General features: G+C 37.7%; 1 protein-coding gene across 1 annotated transcript in view; it reads right to left on the reverse strand.

The window, feature by feature from the left end:
- Nucleotides 1-26120, reverse strand: part of WWC3 (WWC family member 3) — a 98298-nt gene that overhangs the window by 49674 nt on the left and 22504 nt on the right. The window contains exons 2-5 of the mRNA XM_053970959.1: nucleotides 11462-11571; nucleotides 6559-6762; nucleotides 4366-4442; nucleotides 2176-2255 (exon numbers count right to left, since the gene is read on the reverse strand). Of these exons, the coding sequence (XP_053826934.1) occupies nucleotides 2176-2255; nucleotides 4366-4442; nucleotides 6559-6762; nucleotides 11462-11571 (471 nt within the window). The remainder of the gene's footprint in view (nucleotides 1-2175; nucleotides 2256-4365; nucleotides 4443-6558; nucleotides 6763-11461; nucleotides 11572-26120) is intronic.

Here is a 26120-nt window from a genome sequence, read left to right on the forward strand (position 1 = left end):
ACTGCAGAGAGCAGAGCACAGCTCCAGGTAACACACAGGCAAAAGGTTTTCCCCAGCTCCAGCAAGCACAACAATTGCCACCCAGTGCATCAACAGGACAGAGGGCGACTGTAGCAATAGCAGCAATGAGCAGTACTGAAGCACTGAGTTGTCATGACTGAACTTCTAAACTACATGATTGGAGTGACCACTGACTAATCAGATATGCTTTAAAATAATTACTCTCTTGAATGTCTCTCATATAACCCCATCCTGGAACATGGGCAACTTGACTTGGGCTATAATCCAAGACTAACATTTGTATTCTTAATCATTTGCAGACTTTATTTTTCAAAAAGTAGCACTACTTTACTGGACTATCTTAAATGAATTATACTAATTAAAACAATCTTGAGTTTCAAATGGTCTTCAAATACTTTCATCATCCTAGTCAAGTGGTTAGTCCTTTTATAAAATAATTGAACCTATACCCTTAAAATAACCCAATAACCAAGAGAAGGAAAACAAATTAAAAAAGCAGAAATGGAATAGCAATTCTTACTCTAAGAAAAAATGATTAAGAATCATAAGACAAAATTGGTTTTTATGTGTTACTGTTTACATATCTACACCACCATACCGATATGCTGACTATATTTAAAATATTACTTAGTATATTGAAACTGCAAATACTTTGAGTGCTTTATTTTACTAATTTTCAGTTAATATCATACATTACCAATTCCCCCAACTACCTCTAAATGCTTCAATAAAAATACATTTATGCCTGTAAATTATTACATTGTATCTGCCAATTAAGAATTTTGGTATTTTGGTTGAACAAGTTTTCTTCTATGAAATTTTCTAAATGCATTATAAAGCAAAAGAACCTTGTTTTAAAAAAACAGAAAATTTTGTTATTAAAAAACCAAACATACCAAAAATATTAAGTGCATGGGTTACTCCTTCTTTTTTAAAAGTTAAATCTGAGAATCTTCCTTTAATTTGTTTTGTTATTGTAGTACCAATCAAAATTGGAAAATAAGTACCCTAACTGCTCCAGGATCCCTAGAATTTCAGCACCAATACAATAAATCCAAAGCTTCAAAATATTTCTGCAGCTGCTGCACTTACGTTGCAAAATGCATCAGACATGCAACAGTTGCAACATTTTCAGGAAGCTCCTGCATTAGGCAGTTTGTCCACATGCATGCTGGAAAAAAGGCCAAGGTTTCTAAATGCACAGCCACATATCCAAGGCAGATCCAAGTGCTGTTCAAGCTCTTGGTCTAACCACTGGCCTTGCTGAAGGAATCTGGAAGCCACAACAACCTGTGTTTACCTGCCATCTTTTTCATGGCCTGGCAACCTCTCTCCCTATGCCACCGGGCATCCCGTGTATGCGCTATGTGTGTAGGTGACTAAGCAACACACAGATGGGAGTCACGCAGTTCCCTTCCCATCAGATGGCCTGCAGGAAGAGTGGCAGGGAGAGGGTCACCACAGCATTTCACAACCTTTGACACCACTGTGCACGCAGGGAACAGAGCAGGGCTGCCTAATTGCCCTGGGAGCAATGTCAAATTGCCCTGAGCTTCCTTTCCTTACTGGGAGGAGACAAGGAGACATTTACATGCAATTTTGCACACATGCAACACAATCCAAGGTCTCACAGACCACTAGTTTTACAGTACAAGCACAAATCAGCCATACAGTGCAGAATGAGATGGCCTGACCATCAGGTAACAGGGAGAAGCAGCGTTGTGGTGTACAGAATTCCCTCTAGGAAAAGTTCTGTGCCCAACCAGAAAGCCTTGGTACTGCCATGGGGAAACTACTCAACAGCATGGTGCTTTGGGCTGTGCTCTATGCAGTAGGTATCTCCAAAAAGTATTTGGGAAATATTTTTAAAAATCTAATTCCAGTTTGGCAATATCTTGAGGAAAAGTTAAAGAACATGGCCTATAAAGCTATTCTTGCATGTGAACCTACGAAATCACAATTCCAACCAATTCTGTTTAACTCCTCTTCTATCCTTCCACATTGTTCTCACCCTGCATTACTACCACAGCAGAAAGTCTGAAGCAAAGCCTTTAACGTTTTATTTTTGACAACACTTTTCTATGAAATTAATTTGAAGGCAATTAAAAAATAAACCACAAAAAAAAAAAATCCTCCCACAAACTCTTTACTTACTCTTGCAGAGTTTCCACTCCTTTTTCTTTGTATTGCAACTCCTGCTTCATCTGTGCCAATTCTCGTTTCAGCCTAGAAAGCTGAATAACATAACATAATTAAAAATAAAAATAAGTAACAGTAACTTCCACAATAAAAATAATTGGTTTTTAAATACAAAATCTTAAGCTACTTTAAAGAACTGGAAGTGATAATTTCTCTTCTCTTTTTTGCTTTAAAATTGTGCATTAAAATAACAGAAGACTTTCTTAAATATCATAAGGCCTAATCAAAAAGCAGTCAAAATATTCAGCTTTCAAAGTATCAATTTCTTCATCTATTCTATAAGGTTTCTTTCTCTAACAGTTTATGCTAACAGCTAGCAATTTTCCACCCATATAAATTTTCTTCTCCCTTTGTAGCAAAGACCCTTCTCAACTATCTTCGATTCTTCAGTCAACTTTAAAAAACACAAAACATTCAATGCTGTTAATTTTTCAATCCAGGAAAACAAAATTACTGGCAGTAGAATTGGTCTCTCAGAAATGGCAGCCTGGCTTTCCACAGTTATTTTCATATTATACTGCCCTCTCAACCCTCTTGTCAGTTATCTTGATCCAACTAATGAGCATAAATCGAAAGTGACATAGCAAAGATGTCTCCAAAAACCTATTCTTGTGGTTTTATGGAAGCAGTTACCTGAGTAGGTTGTGCAGACCATGGAAGAGCCAAGCATGATCTGAAAGAAAGAGCTTCTTGCCCTCCAAAGCTGACAGATAACTGAAGGCAACAGGGAGAGGAGAATGCAAGAGACAGCAGACAAATGAGGGGAATAGAGGTGTTTCAGTATGCGGTAGTGAGGCTAAGACTGAACTGCAAGCCCAAAGAGGGGCAAGGATGGAAGAGAAAAGCCCTCTCTTCTGAAGCTACCAAACTCTAAAATTTGCCCAGAATGCTTTTGATTTTCACATGTACATCAGTAAATTACAAGATCATTACAAAACAGATTTTAAAAAAACAGAGAGTAAAATAATTAATTTTTCTTCAGCTCTATTCCAAGAGCAAGGGACTTTGCATCAGTACCAGGCTGCAAACCAGGACTGTCAGGGTCCCACCATCCTGCACAGCTCTCTCCCTTTCATCAAAATTCATAGCACGAGCCCCTAAGCACTATACCCTCACCAGCTCCTTTTAACACTCACCAAAAGTAAAATGAGAAAAAGCATCACTAATATCCTGCACACAAAAAGTTTATAGTGCCTATTTCGTTCTATTTCCTGAAACAACTCAATGACTACGCACACAGTCACTTGAACATAATATCCTATGTATGTAGTAGGTAATTTTGTTTAAGAGGAAGAGAGAAAAATAGTTATAAGTGAAAAACCTAATTTATTTTCTTCAAATATTACTTAAATAAATAAGGCTTGTTTTCTTGTTTTGAATATGCTGACGTTTAGAGTATATAAAACAAGCAAACACTAGTCAGCATGTAATAAATATACACAGATAGAATAAATGCCTTTGGAGGGTGGTGAACAGGATTTATTTTCAGAGGCACTCATGTGAAAAGTGGTCACTACAACAACAGTGGAACACTATCCTGCAAGGATAAGTATTTTTTAAAATATTTATCAAAACCATGACTTTAGTTTTTAAAAAAATACATAAATAAGGACCATTTTTGTTACAGAACTGCCTATCATTGTCAGAATACTTGAACTTCCCTCTCCTCATAAAAAAGCTCTGGCCAATCAGCTAAAAAATTCTATTTAGCCAATAGGTCTACTGAATTGTGAAGAGATTTCCAAATAAGTGGCTAAACCTGCAGTCCAGCAGAACCTCACTGAAAATGGGTAAATGATATGAAGACAGTGGGTTTCAACTGAAAGAATCTGGCCGCAGAGCATTTACTACTTGTGGCAGTTTGTAGAGAGAAAGCAATTTCTGAAAGTCTGGCTGAGCTTGCCTCTGACATCTGTGACAAAAATGTTTGCATTTGTAACATGGAAAAAGCATTACTTCTCAAGTCACTGAAATGCAGTTTATATAGAGCTATGGGTTAGAATAAAAAAGCACTTTTCAATACCATATTTCTTTTCATTTTATGCACGCAACATTCAGTGTAAATGCTAGTAAAAGAAAAACAGACCCTCCCTCCCTTCCCCATGCCTAATTCATATTTTTACAAAATGAAAAAAGATTACTCACTCTGTCACGACGGCTGGCTATTTCTGCTTTAATCTGATATGGGTCATACTTGGTATTAGCTGAAAATCCAGAGAATGCTAAACAGATGGAAAACAATATTTTACTTTTTTCCCTCTTCTTTAATACAATTGTTAAGATGTGTCACTATTTGATAAACCATTTCATTATTTCTTTTTCTTACAAGTCACTAGGTTCTAAAATTATCCTCTATGACAACTGAAGATTTCTATTTGGCCCACGTGAAACTTTTTTTTTCTCCTGAACAACACCAAAAAATGCATACCGCAGCACTGCATATTTCCTAAAAGCAATTAGCCTCTATGATAGGATGATGGCATCTACTGAAGCAAGCAATTTGTGTAATATTAATAATTACTAGTTACTTCCTAGGTACACTGAATTAACACTGTGATAGGGACTAAAGTTAAAAAAAATTATTATCAGAACGGAAGGCACAGCTAGGGAGAGAAGCTGCCTTCTAAAGCAACAGTGTAGGAAACTGAAATACAAACCAACCCTGGCAAGTGAGCTCTTAACACAAGGTATCTACAGTCAGGCAATGATTTCAAGCCGTGGCATCACAAGCTAAAGCCTACACAGATGAAGTAAAGGTCCTAGAGGATAGATGGGGCTACAGCAACCATGATTTAGGGAGCAAGCCATTCAAGGCAGCACTGGCCCACTGAAAAATGCCTGGTATGTGAATGGATGGGTTGTGCTGTCAGACCTTCCATCCTTTTGCAGAGCTGAAGGCTGCTGCACTGAAACCCATATCTGTGTCTGGGGCTGCACTGGGCCTTTTGACTCTTGAAAGAATACTGCAATGCCAAGGTCATGTTGAGCGTGCAGGAACTTGCCAAAATGAGTAGTCATGCCTGGACTAATTCTTTAAATCCAGGATTTTCTATGGATTTTTTTTTTTTTAACAGTGCTGATCACAACTGAGTCACAAAACTGCTGCATGGGCACCTCCCTGCCAACCCACAACCGCTGAGCTCACCTCCCACTCATAAGCACACGACACTGAGTCAATGGCAGCACCCACAAGCAAAGTGGAGAAAAACAATTTGTGAAGTCTTAGTTCTTTAAATGCAACAACTTGAAACAAGTGGAAGTGGAGGCAAAGATATTCACTATATAAGCATCCAACTTAGGTAATGTAATTGCACTCACATTAGAAGCCCAATATTTCTGTACAATAAAAGGAGAAACAAGCATCCCACAATCGAGTGGAGGAGTCAAATTAAAAAAAACAAGTGGAGGAGAAGCCTTTGGGAATCTTGAGTTAACAGCATGATTAATCCCCAAATGGATATTTAAAAAAAAAAAATTTAAAAATCATCTGAGCAATCAGTCCATCCCATTTTCTCAAAACTGATACATATGACATTAAACGAATATAAAATATATTAATGCATCTGTAGAAAATTTAAATATTTTTCCACCTCAAAACAAGAAGTTTTATGTAATTGCTCTTACAGATTCTCATTATCAACTCCAGATATACCTACAAAACCCCAAACTATCAGAAGATTAAAAAAACATAAATAAATTGACTAGCATTTGCTTTCATTACAAATAACCCCCATTTTTGTAATTTTCAGTCATATTTTGTTGCTGCTTCAAATAACTTGTTTTTCTAAGAGCTTCAAAGATATGAAAAAGGTTATCATGGTCAGAGGTACTCTTGAATACAACAGCCTGTCCCTAACTCTTTGACAATTTGCTAAGCATTCTGTGGATCCACAGAAGGTTTCCCCTAAGCTGATGGCTCCCTCCCATATTAAGTGGAAAATAATCTTTGCGTTTAGGAGCGCAGGTAGGTGGCTGATCCAGCAAGATTCAGCCTTTTGTTGCCTTGCAGGAAGCATCACCACACCTGGCTCCAAGATGGGTAGAAATACCAGCTGGGATATATGCCTGTTTAAAGTTACATCCTTTTTTAATGTTAACATTTATCCCTATTAAATCTCTGTTGTAATAGACGTAACAGGAATTGGAAGATATTGAATTGCAGAGTCAAAGGATAGCACCTCACTGCTGCAGTCAGGACCTTCATTCAGAGAAGAATCAGGTGATGGAAATACTTCACACTATTTCTTACACCACATCTTGTGAGGGCAGGTAGGTAATATCAAGAAAAGATAATAGATAGATTATAAGATAAAAGAAGATAAAAGATTGTAAACTCACAGCTGGCATAGGAACGGCTGTCATCCTCACACATTTTGTGCAATTGTTGATACTCTTCTTGGGCTAGTTCGAAACGCTGCTGCTTTATTTGGTAAATCTCTTTCTTGGCATTTAGTGCCTCCTGGGCAACTATTAAATATTCCTTTAGCATGCGTTCTTGCTCCCTTCTCCATTGTTCCCTTGGATCCTCAATTTGTGTGAGCTCTGAGGAGAAAAAAGTAAAAGCAATAAATAAAATTATATAACACTTTGTGCCACCAAGTCAAAGTTATTTTTGTTAATGTCCATTCTCGACCAGCACACCTGACACTACAGTGCCCAAAATCATTCCAGCCACGATGAGAAGAAGGAAGGATGCAGAGTGAAAGAACAGGAAAGGCTTTTCAAATAGAAAAGGCATTTGAATGTTATTCTTTTCTTTACAAACCAGTGCAAACCCAAAGAAAACAGTAATTTGGCTCTAACCTTCACTCATAGCCAACTTGAAAATTCCAGGAACTACCTAAAAAACCCAGAACCACAAGGAAAAATGAAAGGTATCTCAATGTTTAACCCATAAATCTATAAATAGCTGCAACTATCTTATGATACTGCATACAACTTCACAAGCATAACATCTTAAAAGGACAGAAGCTATCACTGCATAGTTAAGAAGAATAAGATAATTCAACAGAGGAGTCAGCATCTTAGTCTCAAATCCATAAAGCTTTTAAATCGCTTCTTTTTTTTGTCTTAAGAAACAGCAGTCTGATGTTTTTCCTTGCCAGGGTTTAGACCAGTTTTTATTTAAACACAAACCAAAAACAAGTTTCAACAAAAAAAAAATCTTTCCCATTTCCCATTGATTTTCAAGGTTATTACTGCAAAACAATCTCTTTGCAGTTGCAAAGGCATTTGAGGATGACACACATATTAAAATCCTAAAATATTATTGGTTCATTTTGGGGGTTTTTGTGAGTCAAATAATATGTTTTACATGACGATGTTGATGTAAAGCCTTGTGTTTAAATGTAATGTTAATTTCTGATGATTGAAGCTCTACCAGTAAAAAACTCCTGCAGACACAAGGTCAATGTTCAAAGTAGTGGCAAAACCTGCAGCACAGTCAGGAGCTAAGCACCTAGCAATTTTTCCAAACTTGGTTTCTTACAAGAGATGAAAGCCAGTTATGTTTTGCATTAATCCTGAGTACATAATTCATTATATTGGTGCCAGTGATGAAATACAAAACTGTAGAAGATTGAGCACAACAGATTAAGAACTCTAATGGTGTCATGGTCATGCTAGCAGCTCTATCATTTGAGAGCCATCTGAAAAGTATATAAACAAAAACAGAAAGCTCACCAAAGAGCAGTGCTTTCAACAGATTTGCAGATTAAGTTCCTAAATAACCTTTTCTCTTAATAGCTGTACCTTTCTCTCCCTACAACTCCTCACATTGAAACAGTATAAATATAGTGCCTATAGTTCTGCAATCTCTCCCCACTTCCCAGGGACCCCTTCGATTCCCTTCTGACTCCAGTGTCCTGAAAGTATCTCCCATGCCAAGGACAGGATGTGCTTTCGCTTGTTGAGTTGCCGTAAATCCTCCTCTACATGGAGGGCAAGCAGAAGAAAACAGAGTTCTGACTGCTGCCCACCCTTCACTGAGGGCATTTCAATTTCCACTGCTACCTCATCTGTCCATAAGTACCTCTGAAATCTGTGCAAATTTTAATATTCATAAGACTGCTAAACCCCCATGGAAACAATGAGAAATCAGTAAATATTTATAAAACATATAGGCTTACTAGGATTCAGTTTTTGTCTTTCAATGGTAAATTATTAGTCCTAATCTCAATAAACAGCCCAGGCTAAGGTGTTACGTTCTATTACACATTAAACTTCTGAGATCCTATACTTCAGGGCACTGCATCTCTCACAGAATTATTTCAGAAGCCTTCTAAAAAGCTAGCAGCATTCACTGGAGATAGAAAACTTCTTCAGTGCATGGGAAGCTCTGCTTTTTTCTGGTTTATGAAACTTTGCCCTGGATTTCTAAACAAGTTTGCCACATAACAAGACTAAAGCTACATTGTATGATAAAATTAACTTCCTTCATTTCTTTACAACCAATTAAAAAAAAAAACCACTATAGTAACTCAAGGACAGTCCCAGACAAATGCAGAGAATATATTATTCCCTCACTGGGGAATGCCCAACTGCTTAGAGGAGACTTCAAAGGCTCCCAAGACTCTGAGGAGGAGGGAAAGGAATTCTGTGGCTGGCAACCGCCAAGGTTTTTAAGCAATGGTTGGATAACAGCCAAGAGCAGCTTAGTAAGGGTGTCAACAAAGTACTGAATTTACAGAACAAGATGGAGATCAGGGTTGGAAGCACCATTGAGATTTACAGAAGATTCTTCTGTTCCTTGGTTATTTTCCAGTTTAAATGGAAAACTATTGCCTAGAAATCTTTTTCTTGCTTCCTGGGTAAACAAACATAGCAAGAGACTTAGAAAAAAATCAGAAGTATTGCTGTTTTCTTTTAAAAGGTGCAAGGGCAAAAAGCTTGAGAGAGTGCACAGAACATGAGAGGTCCCTGGTAAGTGTGGTAAATGTAAGTGTAGAAAGACTCTCTTTGAATTATCCCTTGCATTTTCTCACAGTATTTCTTGACACTGAAGTACTTCTAACTGTTTTGTCAATTAACACAGAACTCCAATGTTGCATAAAGCATTCAACCCAGTCAGCCACAAAAGGCAATCCAAATGTTTTCTCCTGAGGCTGCCATTCCAAGTGGTTTAGACATACACATTTCAGAAAAACGTTTCTTCAGCTCCTACACCATCTCTGCCACTTGTCTTGACACCACCTCATGATGCACATGATTGTCTACTCAGTAGTTCTCAGTTCTACAAAGGAAGTTTATGCAATCTTGATTGGTACCTTTGTTGTCCACAATTTAAAAATTGGATCAAGTGTCCTACTAATTTCTGAATAATAATTATCCAGCTATAATATCAACTCTATCTTCCCTCTTATTATAAATCTTGCTGGTATTAGCCTAAGGGTGACGGTTGAATTACCATTTAGGATAATATCTGTGGGCTGCAAGCAATTAGTTATCATGAAGGAGACCAATTTTGCAACCTTGTTAATTGTTGACTGATTCCTTTTACTCAGTTCAGCACTGTCCGCATGAAGCTTCTATCCCTCTGTTCGTACGTTAACTTTATTTCATACCTAATATGATTAGCTTTACTTTTCCAGACCCATTAATATTCATTTTTTTCTTTCTGGCTACCCACTGATCATTTGGGAACTCAAATGCTCTTTGCAAAGACTCTCTTGTACAATTTTTGCTCTCAATAGCAAGAAAAAAATGCAAGCCAGATCTGACATGCTTACAATGATTAATATCCCTTCTGTAAGTTCAAACTTGAAGTATGTGGTAAAGCTGCTAATAACAAAATTCAAAAAGCAAAAGGAAGCTCTGTTTTCGCTTGTGATGGTGATTGTTATTCCTATCACAGAGGCCTATCAGTAGCTTTTTTAAGGCTCAACATTGCAATAGGAATTCATGTTCTACTCATTTTCTGCAGGGACTCTAAACCCACCTGCCAATTAAAAAAAAAAATTAAAAAGAGTTGGCAATACTTTCATTTTTTAAAAAAGATATGCATTCATGCACATACTTTGGTGTAAGTGCACTCCATTACTGTACTCCAATGTAATCCTCACTTCTTATTAAATTTCAACATTACTAAAGTTAGCATGACAGCAATCCTTAAACTAATACTTTTTTTAAACACAGAGTTATTGTAAGAATTACCTAAAAGTCTGTATTTATTGCCTTTGAATTTTCTTGTCTATCTATCCTTATGATTAATGTATTAACAGCTGTTTAAAGTTTATCATTTAGTTAATGATCTTTGTTAAATTTCACAACAAATAAGTACCTGTATAGGTCAAACAACACCATGGGAACATTTATTATTCTGTTGTTTAGGTTTTTTAAAGCAAGTAATTCTGAAACCACAATACACAAGTAATTCCAATGATGGCTGGAAGCCCAAAATTATTATTACACTTGCATTTTTTAATTGACTAGATTTCAAGTAGATAGTATTGAGGTTGGTTTTTCAGATTGTACTATTTACCACGGCTGTGACAGCCCATGTAACTACTTTTTTCTTTTCTTAGTCCCCACCAACTGCCAATTCCCACAATACTGAAAGCATTCACTCAATGGCGATAAGAAGCTTAATGATAGCACAACAGTAACAGCAGCAGCAGTACAAAGCTATAAAGATAAGATATTTTTTTTAAAGTAGAACTGGCAAATGTGCCACAGTGATGATACAAAGCTCAGTAATAGTCCAAAAGGGAAAGCATTCAAAATTAGTTTCCGAAAGGCAAATCTGTTGTCTTTTTGATAGCATTTTGTACTGTATTGAAACAGAAAATATATACTGCTTAGGCAAGAATGAGATTACTGTATTTCACAGTGCTTCTGATTAAAAATCAGCACACCTCTCTCAGAATGTATTTTGGTTTTCAATCTAGAAGAGTGAACTATGGATGACTGGAAAAATAGGAAAAGTAAGGATATAACACAAAGATCTTTCTGACGTATGACAAAAAGCAACAACAAAATTATCAATACTTCACAGTACGACCAAGCAAACCAAAATATTTTGATACACTATAGTTCAATCATAGGTTGTAAAATTCTTTACAAATGGAATTCTTTACAATTATGCCCCCATATGAAAGATAAGGAAACACATTCTGCAAGAAATTATTTGCATACATTTTCTCACTGTAGCATGAGTTGTATAAATGGTATAGGAAGCAAAGTTAGTGTCAAGAGTAAACACCAGCTTGCTAGCATTCCTCAAAACAATCACATATCTACTCACGATTTATGTGGTCCATATAATAAACTCCAATCTGTTGATCGTAAACAGTTTCCCATCCTAAAGGAAGCTCATCACCAACACAGTCAGCAAACGTCAATGGCTTTGTAATCCTGTAAAAATAAAAATACAAATAAATATAAAAAGGTGCAGAGTTTACAATCACATGTTTTGAAGATACCTTCGCCAGTTGATCAAAAACTAGTTATGCTACTTAGGAATGTGCTGATAATTACAAACATACAATTTCAAAATAAATTTTCATTTAAATATGCTGACAGATACTCCTCAAACAGGTAAGACAAGCTTCTCCCCTCTAGTTTCTATGTATAACTATTTAATTATAATGGCATGCAGTCCTGCCAGTTCTTCTCCCATACTGCAAAGAACACAAATGTGCAGCTGGAGTTCACCACTGCTGAAACTACTAGAAGCGTTATAGGTTTTAGCTTCTTTCTGGTGACAATGTAGCACAATTGCTTGTCTTTAAAAAAAACATAAAATTCAAGACAGCCCTATATAACAGTCTTCCTCTTTTCAATTATACATTTCCAACTATTAATGATATTCTCTTGGTCCAGACATACCCAAATTACTTCCTCTCCCTCAAAAAGAAGAGACAAACAAATGTCTCTGAAAAATTCTGAAGCAATTAGACCAGAAATAGTAATTAATAAATAACAGCGTTACTATCTAGCAGCTTAAAATATCGCAGCCCTTGCTAGACAAAGTCTTAATAGATCAGTGGGTAACAGAAAACTGAAACAGCCTTGTCAGTGTTGACAGGGACATTGAAAGTACTCGGTTCCATATCATACAGAAAGACTCTAAACCAACACTGCTCTAGAACAGCAAGATATATAAAAAACTAGGAAGAATAAATGATATAAATATAAAAGGCTTTACCCTCAGTTCAGTCATGTTTATTACCCAAAAATTCATTTTAATCTTTACTTAACCCCCAGAATAATGTTTTCCTCTAAAAGCTGTCACAAAATTCATTTACTGAAAAGCTACTAATAAAGTAATTTCAATTACACATGGGATATAGATATAACACCTTCCTCACATATTTGTTGAGGCACTTCTAATACAACTATGACAACTTTGCAAACATTAAATACATGCATTAATTTAGGGACTGACTTAAGCTGAGCATAATCTATAGCATTATACTCTTGTACTTCTACTTGTATGTTGTAATATCCAATTAAGGTTTTCTGACACCAGAACTGGATTATGCTTACAAATACACTGTTGAATGGAGAGACCATTAGGACTCATAATAGCCCTTCATCTGATAACACCTGTATAGCATAGTAACTTTGAACTAAAGTATGTCTGTCTTTGAACTTGGAAGTCCTTTTCCATTCCAAAATAAAACCAACCAGAACAATCCAGTGGTAAAGACTTAAAATGATGGAAATACTACTACAGCTACATTCTAGCTAGTCCAATGGTGTAGTAAATACACCATTTAACCACCAACAAACAACACAAAACTTTGCACACAGCAAAACTGCATTTACCTGGCTCCTGAAACTATTTTACAGTGACTGAGATTACAGTGTTCAAAATTAACTGTAGTAGAATAATTTTTAAAATTTCCTTACTTGTTTCAATGTCATGTTTCAACAGCTCTGCACAACACTAGAAAGATCAAGCTATTCAGGCTATTCAGGTCAAATAATAGCTTGATCCTACTTGGTTGATTCTCCAACGGGTACAAACAGTTTAACAAGAAGATGTACATAAACTTGTGCACTACTATTTAAAGTAAAAATTTTCCATTATTGACAAATATGTAGTTTACACCATGTAATCATGCAAATCCAAAGATGCTCTATTCAAGTAAGAAAATGTTACTAGGAACTGACATAAGCATTTTCATTAATTCCTCTAGCAGTCAGGCAGACCAGATATTGCCAAAATACTCCTGCTCTCCCTGGAATTCAGTCAAATATTAAACATACAAAGTGCAGCATTTTTTCTTAAACTCCCATGGTCTTGTTCTGAAGACATAATGTTTACAATTTCTCAAAGTAGTCTAGACATCAGCTCCTAAATTACCACACTATAGACAAGATTTTCTTTGGAATGAGTTATGAGACTTGCTTGCCTGTTACACAAACATACCCTCACCCTTTATTCATAAATAAAACCTGCACATGATACTCAAACCTTTCACACTACAAAAACTTTAATTCAATCCTCTCTGTGATCCCGTCAGGACTCAGACTTGCAGAACAAGGACAATGTTCACTTTTTGGAACAGGGAGACTGAAGAAAACCAATGCATCTTGTCTAACCAGTTTTCATTACAGTGTTATAAAAGCATGTGTGAACAGTTTAATTAATAGTTTTGAAGGAAAACTTGTAGGGAAAAAAACCCAATACATAAAAAGCTGTCTTCCATATATTCAGACCATTATTAAGTTGATGTTGCTCATTTTAAACTATAATCAAAGTTGCTCTAAATTAGATTCCCTTCAGACAAAGTACAATGTCACATTGAGTCAATCCAGTCACATTTATACCTATGTAGTTGGACCTTCAGCCAAAGACACAAAAATAAGAACTGGAAGCTTCTGCCTGTGTTTTGCACTGCTTTGATGAACTGAACTGAAAACATACCTTCCTGGTTTAACTAGCACAACTCTGAGGACAATATTTGTTTCTTGCCAGTTAAGGAAACTAGGGTTTTTCAGAATAACAAAGACAAAATGGAAGAGATGCAGATATCTACATTGGAGGTCAGCCACAAATTGCAGCAGTTGACTGCTGAAATTACATATCTTCTGGAAATACTGCTTTACCCTCTGGGTTTCTTTTTAATTAGCTTAAGTTCTATAAAATAGAACAGATCTTTTCTACTTTTTTTATAAAGAATTGTACAAGGTACATATGTTAAAACATTTCAAAGTATTGAAATAAAAACAAAAACTTTTCAAAGCACTATAAAGATAAAGACACAACAAAAATGCTGCCATCTTTGGTGAAACAAAAAACAGGGCTATCCTGAATTGTGCTATTCACAGTAAAGAAAAACTAAGGCATTTATCTGATCGTGGTAGTAAACAATAACTAGCACACTCACCCATGATCACCTCCTGTTTCCCCTAAAACAACTGGCAGACACTAACAAGAAGGTTCTGAACTTTCAGCTGAAGATGAAAATCCTCTGGGACCAGTTTACAGCATTAAGTCTTTGCAGCCACTGGACAAGCCAAGTACAAGTAACAATTCTTCATGGGGGCCAATTCTGCACATATCAAAAAAACCAACTTTAACGTCAGATTAACTGACTTTATCCTTTCCAAAAGTAATGATGCTCTTCAGTCCTTAGGCACTCAATCTTTTGTGACTATGAAAACCTTCAGAAGCAAATACAGAATCACATAAGAAAGCTTCCATAATCCAAATCTAGCATATTAAAACCCAGAGAAAAATCTTTGAGCAATGTCATGCACCTCTGCCCAAATTATATTCATTAAGAAGAAATAAAAGCCAGGTATTTGCACACAATCCAACAGACATATCTTAAAACCCAGGTTTTATTCACATTTTCTCTGCATCAATTACCAAGCTTAACAGTTAGAATACAGAAATTAAACTGTAAAAAAAAACCCCAAACAAGTGACGAAGTTTTTTTTCTCCTCCTTGCATACTTATTTAATATGTTTATCCACTATGACACAAAGAAGGATTCCTCAACACATTATTACAGCTTTCTGAATATGTGGCAGCAAAACAAGTATTTCTTGAATGCATAAGTTCATGGCAGGGACTGGATGGGGAGAAGAAAAGACATTAAAAGATAATGGCTAAATACCATTTTAGATAATTTCCTTCAAAAGTGCTTTCAGCTTCAGATACATTGCTAACAGCATGTAATTTCGACCCCCTCTTCCCCCCCCCCCACCCCAAAAAAAAAAACCTCACAGAAAACCTCAACCTTTAAATAATAAAGCAAAGCTTCTTGGTCCAAAGCAAAGACATACTTCACATCTCCAAAGCACAGTTTCACAGATAGAGTAGGGCAACTTCATTGTCATAGACCTTCAACACCAGAACCAGATCAATAAAAACACAAGGCTTTGGAAAATATTAGACAAGATCCTCAGTCTTCCCATGGCCCTGATGCCACATTAGAGGACCCTGGCTGCTTGAATTCCCTAGGTCTAATTGAGTAAAACTTCCCCTGGGAGGAACTACATAAAGACAAACACAGCCGGTTTTTCCAAGATCTTGAACAGGAAATCAAAAAGGTGTTCCAAAGTAGAAACACTGTTGCAAACTAGTTGCCCTCCTTTAAACAATGCCTAGACACCTAAATTACATACAGGGTCATCCCACCTTTCAAAGTGGGCCTGTGTTAAGCGAAAAGCACTAACCATGAGGGCTAATTATGAAAAAGAACCACCAAGTTCTGAACAGAAGTCACTGTCTGTAGGAGACAGAGAGAAGGATGTAAGAACAGCAGCTGTCAACAGTATTTTTAATTTTGTTTCTGATTTTGGTCAGGTCCAACGGCAGCAAAAGATGTCTAATAAAATTTGATACACCTCCACGAACAACTAGGAGAAAAATTTTCTTAAACCTGATCTCAGTCTGAATTGTCATCTAATGGGATAGATGTTTTTGCCTGACAAATGCAGATACAGAAACTATATTACTAATTTACTAAGAAACTGCATTAATTCACACTAGAGATATGAAGAACACCATGCAATTTGAAAATGAGCAATAGAATAACTAGAAATTAGCAATCTGATAAATCTAGCAATAATTTCTCCAAGGAAAGTATTATGCCTAGTATATAACTGAAGTGTCACAAGGCAAGAAAGATAAAAGGCAAAATGAGAAATCATGCACACACTTAAAAGCTTTCAATGTTTTTTTCTTACCTCCTCTCAAATGTGAATTCAAGTTACAGACATTGTTACAAAGTTCAACTAACCCTCTTGTCTTGTACCATGGTTCTTATTCCCTCCAACTGCACAGAGAGAAAAAAAAATCCAAAATATCCCAAACAAACCAAACCAAGAAACTGAGAAGGAATGGAAGATTATTTTTTTGTTGTTCACAGACACTGGTAAGAAGAGCTGCTTACACCGAGGGGGAGAATGGAAGGATTGTTATTATGTTTTTATAAAAGTTACACTACAGTAGTAAAGGCACTTCTTCGACATCTTCCACTACCACAGCTCTGGCCTGGGCAGCAAGACCGTCTCTGCGCGACAGAGGTCACAGGTGTGCCGTGCCTCCGAGCAGGCTGCCCTCCCCAGCAGGCACTGCCCGAGCAGGGCAGGGACACGGCAGGGACACACTGCCCAAAGCCACTGCCCTGAGCAGAGCAGGGACACGGCAGGGACACACTGCCCAAAGCCACTGCCACGAGCAGGGCAGGGACATGGCCTGAACACACTGCCCAAAGCCACTGCCCAAGCAGGGCAGGGACACGGCAGGGACACACTGCCCAAAGCCACTGCCACGAGCAGGGCAGGGACACGGCAGGAACACACTGCCCAAAGCCACTGCCACGAGCAGGGCAGGGACACGGCAGGGACACACTGCCCAAAGCCACTGCCCTGAGCAGAGCAGGGACACGGCAGGGACACACTGCCCAAAGCCACTGCCCAAGCAGGGCAGGGACACGGCAGGGACACACTGCCCAAAGCCACTGCCACGAGCAGGGCAGGGACACGGCAGGGACACACTGCCAAAGCCACTGACATGAGCAGGGCAGGGACATGGCAGGCACACACTGCCCAGCTGCCGAGGGAAGGAGCTTCCTCTGCAGGGCAGGAACAGGCACAGTCAGACCCACGCGGCCTCACCCCGGGCAGCACACGCCAGTCGGGCAGGGGCTGCTCGCAGCAAATGCCACCATGAACTCCAGATCCACTGTTACAGCACTCTGGAGTACACCATGGTTTTCCTCCTCATCTGTCCTCCATCCACTCAGCTCTCTGCAAGCAGCCAAGTCATGAAAATGAACTGGATTTTGAAATAAAGTTTGGCAAATTACATACTAACTGCTTAGTCAAAAGTACAACAAAGTTCACCAAACTATATGTGTCTTTTCAAGATACAAGTTTCTTTTAACTTTTTTCTTAATTCAATTTATATATCTTCATTTTACTATGTGACTTAACCTTAGACTCTGAATAAAATAACTCACTGAATATCTACTCAATTCTTCATTAAAATAAATCCACAATAGAGATGGCCAGACTGAAATTCTATGCTCAGGACAAAGATTTAAAGAAGGTAACATGTTCAGAGTCATTGCTGGGATACATTTCCCTTGGGAAAAAAAATGGCACCCTGCAGCAAGGAAATAACAGCACTAACTCTTCTAAAGGTCACTTGAAATTCAGTCTTTTTAAGACCACACTGTATTTTGCATCTATTTATGTTGTTATCATTACTATATTTCATTATTTTCTTTTCTTTCTCAACAGCAAATAAACTGACAACAGAGTGCTAATACTGTCCAATCAGTGTATTTGCTTCAATTTACACTAACACAAGCCAACACAGCATAAATCAATGTGCAAAACACAAGGCACAGGATGGCACTAGCTAGCCATTTGTACAGTAATAAATCAACATCTTGAAGTGTGAGGAAAACGTGTGATCACTATCAGACCATTTTTTAAATTTAAACTCTGAACAATGAGATTGTGTGATGCAAAAGGTAGGTAAAGCTACACAGCTAAGAGAGAACCTATACAATTTGTTGACTTACAAGAAGTAATAGCAGCCTGCATTGTCTATAAGCACCCTCTTACCTTTCACTATTCTAGAAAAAATAAACCTTTACTAACAAGCAACAATAGTCAAATAACATACTTTTGGTTTTACCCTTTCTCATAATCCCCAAAACCAAAATAGCTGAAAAAGACTAGCTTAATATGTTGAAACATAAAATTCTATGTCCAATTGCAGCTCTCGCATAACTTGTCTGGCTGCTCAGGAACTGCTGCTGAAACACTTCCACAAAAGCAACCAAGTCTTCCAGCAGCTATCCATTTCTTAACAGCAGCTATGATCCATATCCAAAATCAGAACACAAATATTATGGGAAATACTCGCTGAAAATATTTCATGAACACAATGAAAATGCCTTTCTCAAAAATCATAGCCAGGTTAAAAGTCAATGCTTTTAAGAAAACTATTTTTGTATCTGCAATTTATTGTGGCTTTTACAGAGAATAAACAGTAAAAAAATGGGCAGAAGGGTTAAGTAGGAGTATCTATGAATGCTTTAAAACTTATTTAGTTTGTGTATACATAGATAGCCTGAAGTGACCAGCAACTGTACAAAGCCACCAGCCAAATCCTAAGATTAGCAGTGGGGCAAAGACAATTGCTGGAGGGTCTGGCTGAAGAAAAGCAGACTGGACAGCAGATGACTTGAGATCGAGATCAGAAAATAGACAAAAGTATATATGGCACCTGGCTATAAACTGTAAGAGGAAAACAGTAGGGATGTGTGGCAGATAAGACAGCTAAGGAGAGGAAATTGGGAAACTACAGTTTCTGATTTCAAATTGCACCTTCAAACTGATTCCAAAACTGATTTCAAATTCCACCTTCATATTGAATATGTTCTTTGCTAGAAAGAGTAACATGCAAAATATTTACAACTTTTCTTTTGCCAGTGCTACTCAAAAATCTCTTAATATTTACAAGACCTTCTCGAGGACTTCCGTAATGTGTGAGACTCCAAAAAAAACTCAAAAACCAAATTAATAAAAATCAAAAGTATAAACTAAACAATAAAGAAAATTTAACAGAGAATTTCAAAATTTGAGAAGCAATCTGAATTCTTCCACTTGTATAAGAAGCCTAACATGACATTACATGTGTCCAGACACAGCACAGCTTTAGAGCAAGCAAGTATGCAGTGCTCTAGTTTCACTGATTCTGAACCAACATTTATAACTTTTCTCCAAAACCTGTGCATAGTAGCATTTTCCAACTACATCTGATTGATAATTAAGGTCCCAGTTAGTAAAGGCCAGGCAACATAGTTATCCATTTATTTCTTTCATCCTGCAAATCACAACTCTGCTACCTTCTCTTGGTGACAAGCAAATCATCCAGCTGTCAGATTTCTATGTCCTCAGAATATAATAAAACCCATTTCTATGTTCACTTCTGTCTAACAAACTGCTTGACAGTTGTAACCTTAGTTTTGCAAAGACTCCTTTGGTTTGAGAATATAAATTTCCAGCTAGCTTATCTGACCATGATCCGGCCCATCAGTTAACTAAACCATTGTAGAAGAGTCAGTGGGAGAGGCGATAAGTGCTTCACCCTTACACAGAGGAGTGTGTATGTGCTTGTGTATAAGTGTATGCCTATACACAGAAAATTATTCACTTCCGATTGCCCGTCACAACTATCAGATGAGGAGGAAACACCTGCACTTTCCTAATGGAAGTCACCCGAGCAAAGGTGAAAAAGTGCATCTGGCAAGATCTTACCAGCAAGCTCTTAGTAATAAGCATTTTGCACATGAACGAGAATCATGGGAGGCGTTCAAAGCAGGAAGAAAATCTAGCAGACAGGAAAACAGTCCCCAGCAGAAAAATGCAACATAAAATTCCAAATTCAAGTCCATGAAGCTCCACTTGTTAGAACAAAAGGAGGCACCAAAAGAAGCTTTACATCTCAGTACGAAATAAAATGGTCTTAAATGCTGCAAGACACTACCATGCAGTCGAATACTTCCTGAGGACTCTTGCATGATCACTCAAAGTTTACAGCAAAACAGATTAGAACATCCTCACTACTACATTGCCTCTTTCACTACCAGTTTATTAAAATGTGTTGGCTATCACTAGTACTGCTTACTAGTGCAGTAGAGAAGCAAAAGTGTAAAGTTCTTCAAAACTGTCTGCCCATCTACTACTACATTTTCTTGCTAACCTCAGGTGTCCTATATCCAGAAAGATTACACCAGCATTAAGTCTTGTTAGCTTTAAGTCTGACCTTGCTAGAATAAACTTTTCTTCAAAATTTTCATGTCTACGTGATTATCCCAAACATTATAGCAAAGATTTTTCTACAACTTTCTAACAGCCAATGGTAATTCAAGTTTCTGTACATTTATAATGGCTATCTCTTCAATGCTGAAGGTGTTCCTCTCCCTTAAATTTATCATTCTTCTTTACCAATTATCCAGATTGGAAATAACTAAATATATATGTGTGTGTGCATATACGTATACGTACACACACACACAGAAGTGATTTGTCCACACAATGTATTGATTTAATGGTCTAAACAGCATTCAAGTGTTAAATGACTGAAGCTTAACTTAGACATTCTTCAATAAAGAAAGCACTGTGAAACATTTTTGTGAACTCTTTAAACCACTTTGTACAAGTCTTAGCAATACAGAAAATCTTACATTAACTGGTAGCCCTTGGGCTGACTAGAAGGCAAGTAGTTGAAGAGGCATAGAGGTTACCTTTAGAATCTTGAAGTATATATCCAATTACAACCCAATGGATGCAGGACTGGAAGGGATACAATCAAGATCACAGACAATACAAAACCGTGAGGAGCTGTTGACTCCCTCAAAGACAGGGAGGGCCCTGCAGAGACACCTTGACAAATTAGGAGAGATGGGAAACCACCAACTGTATGAAGTTCAACAAGGGAAAGTGCCAGATTCTGCACCTAGGATGGGGCAACCCTGGATGTATGGACAGACTGGGGAACGAGAGGCTGGAGGGGTGCTGTGGAAAGGTACCTGGGGCTCCTGGTCTATGGCAACTTGAATATAAGTCAGCAGTGCCCTGGCAGCCAGGAGGGCCAACTCCATCCTGGGGGCCATCAGGCACAGCATGGCCAGCTGGGCAAGGGAGGGGATTGCCCTGCTCTGCTCTGCACTGGGGTGGCCTCACCTTGAGTGCTGGGGGCAGTTTTGAGTGCTGCGATGTAAGAAGATACTAGCAAGCATCTAAAGGAGGGCAACAAAGATGGTGAAGGGCATTGAGGAGAAGCCATATGAAAAGCACTGAGGACACTTGGTCTGTTCAGCCTGGAGGAGATTGAGGGGAGGCCTCACTGCAGTCTACAGCTTCATCGTAAGGGAAAGAGGATGGGCAGGCGCTGATCTCTCCCCTGTGGTAACCAGTGACAGAACTCAAAGGAAGGGCCTGAAGTTTCATCAGGGGAGGTTTAGGTTGGATATTAGGGAAAGGGTCTTTCCTCAGAGGGTGGGCACTGGAACAGGCTCCCCAGGGAAGTGGTCACAGCATGAAGGCTGACACAAGAATATGCTTCAAGAAGCATTTGGAAAATACTCTTGGGCACGTGGTGTGACTCTTGGAGATAGTTCTATGCAAGGCTGAGAGCTGGACTCTATAATCCTTGTGGGTCCCTTCCAACTCAGCATATTCCATGACCCTGTGAAAATCTCTCTCATACACTAAGAAGGTCCAACATTCTGAAAACATGCTAACAAACATCAGCTCAAGAGATTTTTTATTTCTGTAGTCTGAAAGAAACAATGTTTTAGAAAAGGCTATAGCTAATGTTCCCCTACAGGTAAATTGAAGTTTAATGATATCAGAAACAGACAACCATATGCCTATATGCACAAACCTATACATAACACAAACCAAAACATAAGCCTACTTGCACTACTCTCAGTGAAAATTTAGTTAATCTGATGTTTTAAAATATTTTAAGCCTCAATCCTCAAAAAACTTAATATACTTGGAGTAGATTCAATTAAGTTTTACTGAAATTATTTTCATGAAACTATTTGTACCAACAAGTATTATTCAATTATATTAATAAATAAGAAAATATATGTTAAAAGTTACCAGAAACCATTTCTAGAGAAATTAAGCAGAAATTGACAAACAATGGGAGGAAAAAGTAAATGCAACTGGCCTGAGTATAAAAAAAACAGCTGCAAAAATACATATTCAAGAGACCATTCTTTTCAAGTCTTGGAACAAAGTGATGTGTAGATAAGTGTGAAAAGAATATGCATACCATGACTTCACATACATCCTATTCAAAACAAATTGTGAGGTAAAATAGTAAACAAAGGCCTTACACCCAGAAAAGTCCACAATGCCAGCTAATATTAGAAATTTAAGACAGGAGTTTCTCATTTAATCTTTCAAAACAGCTTTTCTCCTCCTTGTCTTCCAACATACTTGAAAATGTGTTATACTCATCCTGTATTTTTCCTAGAAGTACCACATATGGCATTTCTCAAACATGTTCAATTATCACATTCCTGGAAATTTTATGGACTCTTTTGTACCATCTCTGTTATGTCTTCTAACATGCTACTGAGCTGTCATGCACTGACTTTGCCTGTAAAGCAGAGAAATTTTGCCTTGTAAAAGGCCACAGCTCTGGCTTCAAGCCCCTCGCAGTGGAGTGGGTGTCCATGGGCATGGAGGGAAACCTGCAGCCAGAGAGGACATTACACTGCACTGCAGCAGCTCCCTGCCCAAACTGCACTGCAGATCTGCAAGGAAGGCTTTCCAGACTGCTCCTCTTCTTAAGCTTCTGAACTAAATTAATAAAGCAATACTTTACGTGAGAGTGAAAGAGTGCAACTAATGTGACACGCACACTGCATCCAAGGGCACCATTTCAATCACTTGCCTGAACAGTTACTAAGCCTGACGTAGCACTAAGCAACTGAAGTGGAAATATGTTGACAGGATTTTTGATGCTTTTGGGTTTCAGAGTCCATTTCTCGTAAGCACTGATCTACAGCAGTCACCTCATTACTTAAGGTTTTTCCACTCTTCCAGAAGTAACAGACCCTTAGTCAAACATAAATGGATGCATGTTTCAGCTGCCTACAAGTGGTGATGGACAAGTCATTAGTGACTATTATATACATTAGCACCCATTTATTTCAAAGCTCCATATTTTAAATGGAATTACAAAAACAGTTAATGATTGCCTATAAGATATTAGAAGTGGTCTAAAAATAATGAGAACTGTGCTTAAAGTGTGTCTTATTTTCCAAACATAATCAGGAGACATAACAGAAGAAATTTCATCTCCCTGAAATCTTTGCTGCTTTTATACCAATGGAGCAACCACCCCCCTGCAAAGTAAAATAACTCCTTTAAGCCAAATAACTGTCTACCATAAAAAGCTATGGTTCTCCAATGATTTATAGCCTTGCTACATTTCCTTCTCCACATCTCACTCTTTGCTTTTAAAATTACACATACACCTGTCAAGTTATTAACACTTTATAACACATTAGTTTATATAATTCCTAAACTTTTGATTCTCAACAGTCCCAATCTACCACTCACAAACAGAAATTCATGTTATCTACATATATATAGTGTTAACATAGATGTTGTGGAGAAGATTCTCTAAGACATGCACTTAAGCGTTCCATGCTCCAGGTTAACACCCTTGTCAGACAGTAATTTTCAAGCTTTTAGGAAAACTTAGCCCAGCCCCTGTTCTCCCAATAAACAATTATCTACTATTATTAACATTCCCCAAATACACTTGTTTTCTACAGTCTTCCTTAATGCTGATCTTGCAAATTAATGCAGTATATTCCCCAATCAAAATGCAGTATATTCCCCAATCAGTATCAGTAATTCAGTAGTATATCCCAAAGTCAGATTTATGTTCATCTGAACACAAGGTTCTGAACATTTTTAAGAGGCTGAACTTACAAATTTTGATGCTATTACTTCTATGGTTGCCAGTAGTTATATAATGTATTATATCTGAGCTTCCAGTTAGACTAATAAAGTAGTTCCCAATAAGTAATATGAGGAATTACTCATAACTTCATGCTTTTACATATATACGAGAATAAAAAATACTTTGTGAAAAAATCCAGAGAAATCCGGTCAAATAATATACTTCTAATGAATTATAATAATGCAATATGAAAAAAAAAACTTAGAAGAATCTGCTCAAACCCAATGTAAAACAACACTTTGAACTCTCAAAAAATTTATTTTTTATATATGAAAATAAATCAAACCATAAAAGAGCACAAGCAGTGTTGGGGGTTATTTTACAGTATAAAATTTCACATATATCAGAAAATGGGAAAGTAAAAACCAGTAAATAGGAGAAAAAGCACAATTTTAGAAGACTGGCCATGCCATCAAGTCTACAGTGATCTTAACTTGAACATAACTGAATATCAACAAACACCTCTTCATTAAAACAGCAGTGGAAATCTGATTAAATTTATAGTAAGATATTGAAGAGACTTCAACAGTAGATGGCCTCTTCTTCCGCCCCATCTCCCATGACGGAGAAGGTTAAAAATAGAGGCTTCCGTTTCCTTAGATTATTTCACTTTAAACTTTTCTAGAGCACTGAAATAGCTACATTGCCAGCTTCCTACATTTGTGTTAGAAAAGGAGTGTTAAAAACACACATTTACAGCAACTCAGGAAACTGACTTCTGTGGTCTGCATTATTATTATAATTTGTAAATGACAAGTCTCTCTAGAAGTGGGAGGTATCTCTTCCAAAGTCTCCTTTTGGATGTTACTCACCCAAAGGTCCCTTGCACATAGTAACATATTTTGGGAATAGGCTGTACTGGCATATTTTTCTATATTTATGCATTCCTTTGCAGTTAGTAAATGCAGATATTTTCAGTGCACAGTGCTCAGTTCCCCATATCCAAAAGCAGCTCCACTACTAGGAAGCAAAGCTTAAGAGCTATAGAAAGACAGCTTCAGTTCCCTCCCTCCCTGCCCTAAGCCTTTGAGGAACTCAGCCACAGGAAGCCCCTAACTTCCACCATGGCAGCACAGAGTGCCCCAGCTGGTCCATATTTCAAGGTCAGAAAGTCACTGTCATAATCTAATTCAACTCCTGCATACTACAAGCCACAAAACTTCAGCTGGTAATCCTTGCATCTAGCCCAACCACATGGGTGACCTAGAGCATACCTTGCATAGTGACAAGAGAAGTGTTTGTAAATATTGAAAAAAATGTACACTGCAGAATAAGCATCTGCATTCTTCATCTGGAAGCACTGAGTATCAACAACCAAAAAGGAGCAGGAACTTAAGTCTGCTGCAATATGATCTTGTATCATCTGCACATTACTATAAAGCAGTGCCACCCATTCATTAGGAAGTCTGGTATGCTTCGTTAGGCATTCCCTCATTAGGCATTTTTTTTATTGCTTTTTATTCTGCTAGAGCAGAGTTGCCTTGGCTGAAGTTCTCCCTCCTGAGGCTGTGCCTCCTTCTCATCTCTTGTAAGAGTCAATTAAAACAGTTCTGCCTGTTGAAACAATGAAGCACAGGAAAAATGCTGTCCGACCCTACCCACCCCCCTGCTTCTATTCTTATATCAGTCTCCTGGATAATCTCAGCACTGCTAACCCTTGGACCCAAATTCTGCAGGTATCCTACTATTTCCAAGGAAAAAACATTAAAGTCTGGTGAAGGTACAAGGGAGTTGAAAAGAGGAATATTGTTGCACATGCTTATCATAACTCTGTGAAGTACGAAAGCTCGGGTCTTTGCAGATTTAATCTCCACTGAACACATTCCAGCTTCTCAGGATCTCTGAGTGGCCACATAGCCACTCAATTCCAGTGTTCCAGGACATCCAAGAGGATTGTTCCTCTTTTTTTTTGCAAGGAGCAGCTCCA

Source organism: Vidua macroura, chromosome 2 (genome assembly GCF_024509145.1).
Source record: "Vidua macroura isolate BioBank_ID:100142 chromosome 2, ASM2450914v1, whole genome shotgun sequence".
Classification (NCBI taxonomy): domain Eukaryota; kingdom Metazoa; phylum Chordata; class Aves; order Passeriformes; family Viduidae; genus Vidua; species Vidua macroura.